Here is a 9,992-nt window from a genome sequence, read left to right as displayed (position 1 = left end):
ATAAGCTAAAAGTTTGTACTTGAAAAACTAAGAGCCATTCTATAAGATGCTATGCTGTGGCTAAAAACTGAATCTTTATAATTATGATAATGGAGGAAACAATCAGGGGTGGCATTTCTGTTTGTCCTCTGAAATTTAGTTAAGCAACTACAGGTGGTGTAGTCAAAGATCAATGAGTTGTTGTTTGTGAAATTTCACATTAAGCTACTTGAGGATTATCTGCACTAGCCATCGCTAAGTTTGACATGATAGATCACAGGAAGTATAGGTAGTCAAAATTACCCACTGCCAACTCATGGGCTACTCTAATCAAATAGTGAGGTTTGGCTGTTACTCTTAAAATGTACCTATGGCCCTGAATTGCAGAGTATAACTACATTTTTTTGCAGTTATGGGGCACAATCCATGGAACCTTGAATACACAGTTTAGTACGCTAATCACTGGACCAAATTTGACCCAAAGTAAACTTTATATACCCATCTCTTACTCATGGACAGTGAAACTTATTCAATGTTTATTTTGTGTTTACTATGCATAAACTCAACCATCAATAAAGGTGAGCTTATCTATCTTTCTTTTTTATTTCTACAGGTAAAAACACTGACATTAGTAGATTTTTTACCGTAATATACTTTAGCTTTTGTACTTTATATTAAAAATTAGGTTACTTAGTAATGAAGCAAAGAAATTATGAAAACAAAACTAATAAAATCTCACAACTTACAATAGGCTGAATGTTAAGCTCTTGTTTCTCAATATCTCCTTGCTGGAAGAATTCATTGGCAACCAGTTCTGCTACCTAACAAAAGTTTGTAAAGAAACAAACATGATTAGCTCATTTTGAAAAATTATTGGAATGAAGATAAGTTAGAATACAAATGTAAAAAAATCTAAGCTTACCACTTTTTGAATATCCCATGGTTTAGTGATTGCTGCTACATCACATGCAGTCATTAACATTCCCCTGAAATTATAAGGTGCACAAAAAACACATGAAAAATGAAGAACATATTCAAATAACTAAAGTTACAGGCAATAAGCATATGCACAATGAACTACAAGTTTATATTTATATACACATCCTCACACTTTTCTCATGTTTTTGCAATCTGCCACACCTAACAAGTGATGCCACACTTTATTTATACAGAGATAGGCTATCCAATGTCTTTCAATTAAAAAAATAGAAGTTACATATGGTTATAGGAAATTAAGGTTAAACTTAATAAAATCATAGGAATTTCACATAACAAAATAGGAATAAGAGTCAAAATAATGTCACTTAATAGAAGGTTTTCATGATATAAAAAATTTACAATTAATCATTTATTTCATACAAAAAGATATGTGATTATCAAATTACATCTAATGCAATAACCTATTTCAAAGTGAAAATAATTTATATTAACCTTAAGATTTTTGTAATTTCTTATTCTGCCGATTTAAAACACAGAAGATAAAAATCAATCTTCACTAACTGGTCACAATTATGAGGTTGCTTAATTCAATGCTTCTTGCATGTTTTTTTTAGTGCCAATTTATTTATGAAAAACAGATAACAATAAATAAAACTATTTTTATATTTCTCTTTACACTGGAAAAATATCTTAAATAAGATTAAATTGCAGTAATATTTGTTGGAGGGGGTTGTGAGTATGTAATTTCCAGGTGTGAAAAATGGAGAAATAAATAAACTAGGATGAAAGTGGAGAATAGGAAAGAAGTTATTTTTGTCCCTTGTTAGAACATACCCTGAATGTTTTTTTTGTTGTTGTTTTTTGAGAGGAATGGGTATTATGTCACAATGGAATGCGAGTTCAACAACAATTTTCATATTTCAATACCATACAGTCAAGACAGAGTAGTGAAACCACTGTTTAATTTCTGGCTCCAAGATAATGTCCAAACAAAGAACCAATTCCATATGAAAAGTCTGCAGCTGATTCATTACTATGTTGTCTTTTCCAAGTGAAATCCTTAAAACACCATCTGTACACAATATCACCATACTTTAATATGTTGGGGTGGTGGGATGACACCAATGTGAACAAACTATTTTGTTTCTAGTGACTAAGTTCATTGGAACTTTTAAATAATTCTGAAAAGTAACACTATAAGTATGTCAAAAATATAAAATTTATACTCAGAAAAAATATAGTTTCTAGGTACAATACGATAGTACTAGTTAAGAAAATTAAGTCTTTGTTATGGTAATGTGTAGCACAATGGTATGTGCATGTGTTCTGCACACTATAATAAAGAAATTCAGGTAAAGTTTGACAAATTAAAATCTTGTCTCCATCCTTGTGGTATCACTTGATCAGAAATCAAATAACAGAAATTGTCAGATATACACAACTGTTCATTTTAAGTTTAATATGAGAGTATTATTTAGTTTATATTATGTAAGTGTTAAAATGTAAGATATTTTTAGAAGTCATAGTTATGGCCATTTTGCTTACATAACTGTTTACGAATCATTTGTTTGATTTGACGTTATGTTACTCAAACCTTCAGAACTTTTCTCCTTGCTTTAAGTGAGTATTGTTACATCATAACATCTCATAGTTTGTAGAAAGTTCTAGGCCTCAGACAGGTAATGTATATATATATATATGTGTGTGTGTGTGTGTGTGTGTGTGTGTAGCCAACCAAGTTAGTGAAAGTGAAGTTAGATTGTGTGATAGTCAGTTTAGCCATAATGGGCAATTTCTTGTATTGTAGAAGAATAATAGAGGAGAATAATTTGACTTGTAAAAAGGTGTTCTAAAGTAATTGAACCCGTCTGTGTGGACTTTGACAATAAAGAGACAATTACTTAAAGCTCTGAATACAACTATGATACAATAGTGTAACGAATTTTTGTACATATCTTTTACTTGTTTTGAATATACTATTTTAAAACAAGTGGATTGTGAGCTGTCTAGTTATTGTTGAAATTTATTGCCAACAAGTCACAGACACCTACTGTAAATAATCCGGCCCTATAAAACCTGACAGAAATCAAAAGTCACGGTCACTTACATTATTTACTGTATAGAAACTAAAAGAGTTTCCTTACCAAAAATAGTTGATTTAAATGACAACCTCAAACTTCACTTTTAATTTCCTTTTTCTTTTAAGTGTTTATGCATAAAAACAAGAAAATATTCAAACCCTTGGTGAACTACAGGAGAATATTAAAATCTTACAAAATGCAAATATGAAACCTTGTATAGATTCTATTTTCATGGTACATGTAAAATATCATCATGATTTAAATTTCATTTTATATTACACTCAACTATAATAATTAATATGATTTTAGTTTATGAAAAAAAAAAAAGTGCTTAAATATGCTTACTCTTTTCATTATTATACCTGATAATAGTATAATCAAAATAAAAATTGGCAAACAGAAAAACATAAAACGATTGTAGAAAAAACTGTGGTCTCAGTAAAAGATATTTTGAATCTTGGAACACCTAGAAATAAATAACTCAACTGATTTATACAGTAACTGTTGAAATTAAACCAGTTACCTTGAGTCAAAGAAAAAATAGCTTAGTTTTAAAGGCTTGAAACATAAAATTACATGCACTGTTGCTGATGTTACACTGAGACTCTCTCATATATCATATGAAGAAAATTTTCAGAAAATAAATGTTTGTGCAAAGTTTATTATTCTCTTGAAAGTTTTTAATACTCCGATGACCATAATTTTGTTTCATCTACAAACACAACACAGATAACAGAAAACTCTACAGTAAAGTTGAATGAAAAGATACTTTGAAAAGACAGATATCAAAATAGATTAGCTACTACCTTTTGTTGTTGTTCTTAATTTCTTGACTTAGAATTTATTATTAGTCTTTCTTAGTGATTATAATCTATGTATTAATTCCTTAAGATACCATTAAATATTGCTCATTTTACACAAAACTATTAAATATGTGTAAAACCAAAAACACAGTGAAAACAATAAACTGAGAAAGAGAGAAAATATATTTACATCTGCTGAACAGGACATCATTGTTAAAGATTTGTTGGTACAAAGCTTTTAGTCAGTTAATACGTTGACAAAAAACAAAGTATATACCCTAGTCTACAATATTCTCAATGCATTTGTGAATTGATGCATCTTGTTAAAGCAACTCTGTACACGATAGCTTGAAATATACAGTTAACTAATGGAAAGATATTTTAGAATTAATACACTTTTTATTTTTCAAAAACTCTTGAAGTACCTATCTATAAACTGTAAAAGGGAGACAACATATAAGAGTACACTTTCTTGCAAAGTTGTTAATAAGTGAATATTTTCCATCACGCTTCCTTCAATAGAAAAAAAATGAAGTTACAAAAAACATCCCTATTTGTTTGCTACTGATAACCTCTAAGAGCTGAGATGTTCTTAGCTGGAAGAAGCTTAGCAATTTGATCATTAGAGAATCCAAGAAGATATGCATTACACATTACACCTTAAAGTGAAGATTAGCTAATGCTGACAAAACCTAGTTTCTAAATTTTTTGAACTTTCTAAAATTTACTCTTCAAGTTCCATTTCCCTAGTTTAGAGCTGAGAAAACCAATATTAGTTTGGTAATTTGTTTTAAGAACCTATATATGATTGTAACTGGCATTGCTCAAGTCAGGACTGAGCTATGTTTTCAAATTCATTCGCAAAACTTACTTATGCAAATATCATAACTTAAGCTTCAACATTCTGTACCTTAAAAATGTTTCTATGCCCACTGACTTAAATTAGTTACCATTACCTGATTTTACTCCTTAAGCCAGTCTGAAATATTCTGTTACTGTTTGCAAATTGCACATATTATTCGTTACAAGGTTTGACTACACATGAAAAAATTAATGCATGAACCATTTGTAATGTTTCCTCGTGTCTTAAGACATAAACCTCAATTTTCACGTCTTATAATTTTCATAAAAAAGGATATAAGCAAGTACCTAGAAGTTAGAACAGACAAACAGGAGACTTATGACTTAATACTATTTAGATTCTAAAAGTGAATACACATACTAGTTGTAGATAACCACCTTACATATGAATTACCTTTTCCATATATTTCAGATTAATTGATAAACAAAATGCTCAGGCTGATTTGGGGCTTGCTTCTAACAGCTCATTTAATGAATTATGATTTCTCAAAAATATAAAACGTTTAATTTTTAGTCAACTAAACATTCTTGTAAGGAATTCCAAGTTTGTTTGTAATACATATACAAAATGACTTATCTTCAGCCATTGGCTCAAGTTTGGGGAATATTTATATAATACACAAATAAACTTTTCAATTCATAATGTCTGTAGAACAAACATTCCCCAAAGATCACATTTCATATCAGTAAGTTTAAAAAACAAAACCTGAGAAGTGCTCGATGGTCTTCTTTTCTCCAATCATACTCTTTTGCATCCACTAATTTAAAGAAATTTCCTCGTTTCCTGAAGGACATGAAGAAAAAAGATAAAAGAAAGTATTTTTTAAACAATTAGTAAAATAGTTTCTGAAAGTCTCATTAGAGAAATACACTGATTATGCCTAACACATACAACATAGACAATTTTCTTTAATAAAAATGTTATATTTATAGTAATGAGGCCATATACATGTACTTGTTTACAAAATATAATTTTTTCTTATATTTATAAATCAGAATGATGACATAATAACGTAAGTGAAATATGGTTACAAAACTTACTTTATTTTATAGAACTTAAATATAAAAAACAAAATTACTGAACAGGAATAAAACTTATTAAATTAGGTTTATGTTATGCCTTAGAATTATAATGCATAGCTTTATTACTTTAGAAAATAAAATAGTCTCAGTTTTATGAAACTATACCTGAAATATACTGCAAGATCTGTAGCTAAAATAGCTTCTTCAAGAACATGAACCACTCGTGTGTACTCTTCAGTAGACAGATGGCTTAAGATTTGGTTACCCTAGTCATTTAAAACATGCACAAATTTTAAACTCAAACATTAAACAACAGCTTTAGTTTTAAAATTATGAAATTATATACATTAAGTTTGAGCTAGAATTACACTTTAGTAAACCTTTTAATATTAAATATGTGTAGATCAGACCCAAATTCTAAAGTAGAATGATCAAAATACTTATGATACATATAGTTAATTAATTATAGATAGTTTTTACAGATACATTTATTTTATTTGTTTCTTTTTCCCATTTTCTTGCATAAATAAAATAATTAATAATTGTCTATGGGGAAAAAAAGAAAGAAAAAAATTGAAGAGATTTTAACTGCATGCAAGTTTGTAAAATAGGTAAAAGCCCAACATAACAGTAATTTTTTCTGAGAAATCCTAAATAACAAATTCATCTTAAAATAAACCAAAAAAAAGAACCCATTAGGCATGGAAATCATGACAGTTACAAGATGTTTAGTTGCAGTACATAATATCACAAGCAAAAGTCATTACTTTAACACAGAACTGACATGTTATAGAACAGCTCACAGAAAAAAATAAAAAACATGATACAGTAGAATGCATTATGAAAACCTTCACACTAAAATGACTAAAAGTATGAAACTGGCCTGTGATACATGACAAGCAAATTGAAAACTTACGTTTTGCAAATGTTAAGACTTTACATCAAGAAATGTTATTAATTTTATTCATTAAAAACAACAACCTAGATAAGTCAAATTTGGAAAGTGAAAGAGTCAGAACATATAAAGTAGTGAGAAAACAAAAAACTTCAACAGTAACACAAGTTGTAAGTTAATTGAATATATAAATATATATATATATGTACAAGACATTCAAAGACACAATAAAATATATTTTTATGGTTATTTTGTAACCCATATTTATACATTGACCAGTGAACAAGGTGCTTGTGCATATTAACCTGCACGTTAATAATTACCTAGGACCAGTATTAGTACACTATTTAACACTAGTCAGGCACAGTATATCTAATGGACAATTTCTCACTTGGCTATTTAGTATCATTATACACTGGTCAAAGTGATGGTGTTCCATAGTTGATGTTGAGTAGAGTTGAGCAAGAGGTGAACAGGACCTGAAAAAAAGAAACATCAAATTTCCATGAGCTGTATCTGCACTTGTATTAGAAGTAAATAACAGGCATTAATAATATTTACACACTAGTTAATACTTTCATAGAAAACACATTATCAAAAAATTTAAAATTTCTCTGGTGAAATGGGTGTAGTTATTCTATCTGTTCACAGATGGGGTTGTCACAGATTTTACCCATACTATCTGCTCCAAACAGTATACAGTGAAATCAAATTTATCTTCTATGCTCTCTCTCTCTCTATGACTTTCATACTAATTATAAAAACTAACCTATTCATATACTATATTGGACCCATATAAATAACAATGCAAAATTCTATTTTTAATTTTTTTTATCCTAGAAAAACTTTAATGTCTAATCAAATCCATGAAAACAATTTATATCTTGGAAGTTGATTATAAACAGCTATATTTGCAAACTCTTATAAGAATTACACAATTTACACAGTAACACTTTTAACAATCCACTATGGTGTGCTAATCATTTAAGAGATACAAACAAAACAGACTACAATATATAGGAAGCTGGTTTACAAATTCTATAGCAAGATTTTCTTTATATATATATATATTCATCTCATTTCCTTATTTTATGGATCTTGCACAATGGAATTTCTAATATAAATCTTGCTATCTGCAAATAACCTAAAATTATAAATGATGTTGATACTTAAAAGCAAATTCCTTTAAATATTTATATCAGCACTTTAGCCAGAAATTTATCTTTAAGATAAAAATGTGCTCAATTTGGTGAAAATATACAACCAATACAATTATTAAAATAGTAAAATGCTGTGTAACTTGTACTTTAAAAATCTGCTCTTTTATATCTTTTCAAGCCATTTTAATAAAGTCTCAAACTCAAAAACAGTCTTACTTTTTCTGTCAAAATCTCATAACTTTGAGACAAACTGACAAGAAGATATAATATAATAAATATCCACAACTCTTATGTTTATAATCCTAATGTTGGCTAATTTGAGGATATTGTCATAAGTAGCCAACTACTAATAGATTCCACTAATCACAGATTTAAAACAAAAGAAAACAATTTGAAATGTAAAATAAAACTTCAACACCAATGGATATAACCTTTTCAGTAAAGTGAAATTATATTCTACAGAAGCTGTGTTATCTTAAGTTTTCCAGAAATAATTTTTACAACATATAGTTCTATAAAGAATAAAAGACAAAACTAAATAGAAAAATCACTAGTTTTGGAACCAAGGAATTTTTCAATTCAATTATGGAAATTTCTATTATGCATGTAGTTGTTATTGCTTCCCAACCAAAGAAATGTTTTGCTGAATGTTTCAAAACTAAAGTTTAAAATGTTTTTCTGTACCATAAGAGAACAACGACTCCCCAAAAAAAAGATAGGATTAGTAATAAAGTATTAGATTGGTTGAGAAACTGGAACATTTTTTTAGGCCCTAATAAACTGTGTAGCAAATTAAGCAAAATATATGTTATCTTTTAACAATTTTAAATTCATTGTGTTAAACACCCCCATATTAGCTATTTCAAAAGCTTTAGGGGCTATAATTATTTAATATTATTAGTATCTATATACACATGTACTTGTGATAAACGTGACTTCACTCTATACACAATATCTTTGTTGGTTTGTTTGAAGTTAAGCACAAAGCTACACAATGCTCTGCCCACCACGGATATCCAAACCTGGTTTCTAGCATTGTTAGTCCACAAACATGACACTGTGAGGCACAATATCTTTTGTTGCATCCATGTGTGCTCAAGAACTTTGATTTTTGTTCACATTCTGCTGTAAATTTAAAATTTTGATATTTCTTCTTAGATTAAACTTTGGAAAAAATATTTATTTAATGTTCTGAAAAATTAATCAACTTATTTAAATGACAAAGTGGTTTTTACACCATTTTGTTAAATTGAAATATATCAAAAATAATTCTCAAAATCAGAACTATTAGAGAATACAGTTAAAGGATTCTCCAAGAAACTAAAAAAAAAAAAGCATTTTTCATAGAAAGTTTTAATTTTAAAAAATTCATCTATAGAGAATCTGAGAAACTCAATATGACTCACTTATAAACCTCTGTAAAAATTTGTTTATCAAACTAATTATTTCTGAAATAAGTGAAAAACTAAAAGTTATTTTTTATTTCTTACTCAAGGGATGTTAACTTTTAAAAAATTCATCATAGAGTAGTTTCTTTTTGTTTGAAGTTTGTTGCAAATTTCAGATGAATGAACTTAAGTACATAATAAGAACAATTAATTTATTTGTAAATTTTTTTATCTAGGAGCTTTATATGTTTTTGTTTTTTTCTCAATACCATAACTCTTTATAAAATCTAGTGAAATTAAATTAACAATGGTTTAACTTTTTCTTTTCTATGTAATAATTAATGGAAATAAACTACAACTTAGACAATTAGTTATAAAAGTTGTGTCCAGATATACATTTCATACTGTTATTCTTACAGGTTTTTGTTTTAACTTCTACAACTTAGTGGGCCTGGCATGATCTGATGGTTTGGGTGCTTGACTTGCAATCTGTGGGTCGTTAGATAAAAACCCATCATTGAACATGCTCAACTTTACCCATGTGGACAGTATAATGTAACAGTAAATCCCACTATCTGTTGATAAAAAAGTGATCCCTTAAGTAGCTTTGCATGAAAATTCACCAAATAAACAAATACAGCTTAGTATTGTTTTGAAACAATGTTCACTTATTCCTGAAAAACACATGATAAACAATCCTGCAGTAGTTTATATAATATAGGAAGAAATTTTACCAACTTTTAACCTAAGCAGCCTAGAACACCAATTATAGCCCTATAAACAGAGAAATACCCATTGAATACTTTTTGTTATCCAACAAAGTACATCAAACCATAGCATTACATTATTAGTCTGGTTATTTT

The 9,992-nt window shown here is 28.5% G+C and overlaps 1 protein-coding gene across 2 annotated transcripts in view; it reads right to left on the bottom strand.

The window, feature by feature from the left end:
• The window catches only part of LOC106459918 (dual 3',5'-cyclic-AMP and -GMP phosphodiesterase 11-like), a 126,443-nt gene that overhangs the window by 22,029 nt on the left and 94,422 nt on the right, over positions 1–9,992 (bottom strand). For both annotated transcript variants that reach the window (XM_022386494.1, XM_013919585.2), the window contains exons 14-18: positions 6,973–7,060; positions 5,852–5,952; positions 5,370–5,447; positions 902–965; positions 726–800 (exon numbers count right to left, since the gene is read on the bottom strand). In XM_022386494.1, coding sequence (XP_022242202.1) covers positions 726–800; positions 902–965; positions 5,370–5,447; positions 5,852–5,952; positions 6,973–7,060 — 406 coding nt within the window. The remainder of the gene's footprint in view (positions 1–725; positions 801–901; positions 966–5,369; positions 5,448–5,851; positions 5,953–6,972; positions 7,061–9,992) is intronic.

Source organism: Limulus polyphemus, unplaced genomic scaffold, assembly GCF_000517525.1.
Source record: "Limulus polyphemus unplaced genomic scaffold, Limulus_polyphemus-2.1.2 Scaffold681, whole genome shotgun sequence".
NCBI classification, from domain to species: domain Eukaryota; kingdom Metazoa; phylum Arthropoda; class Merostomata; order Xiphosura; family Limulidae; genus Limulus; species Limulus polyphemus.
Note: the sequence above shows the minus strand (reverse complement) of the source record. Positions and strands in the feature narration are given on the sequence as shown.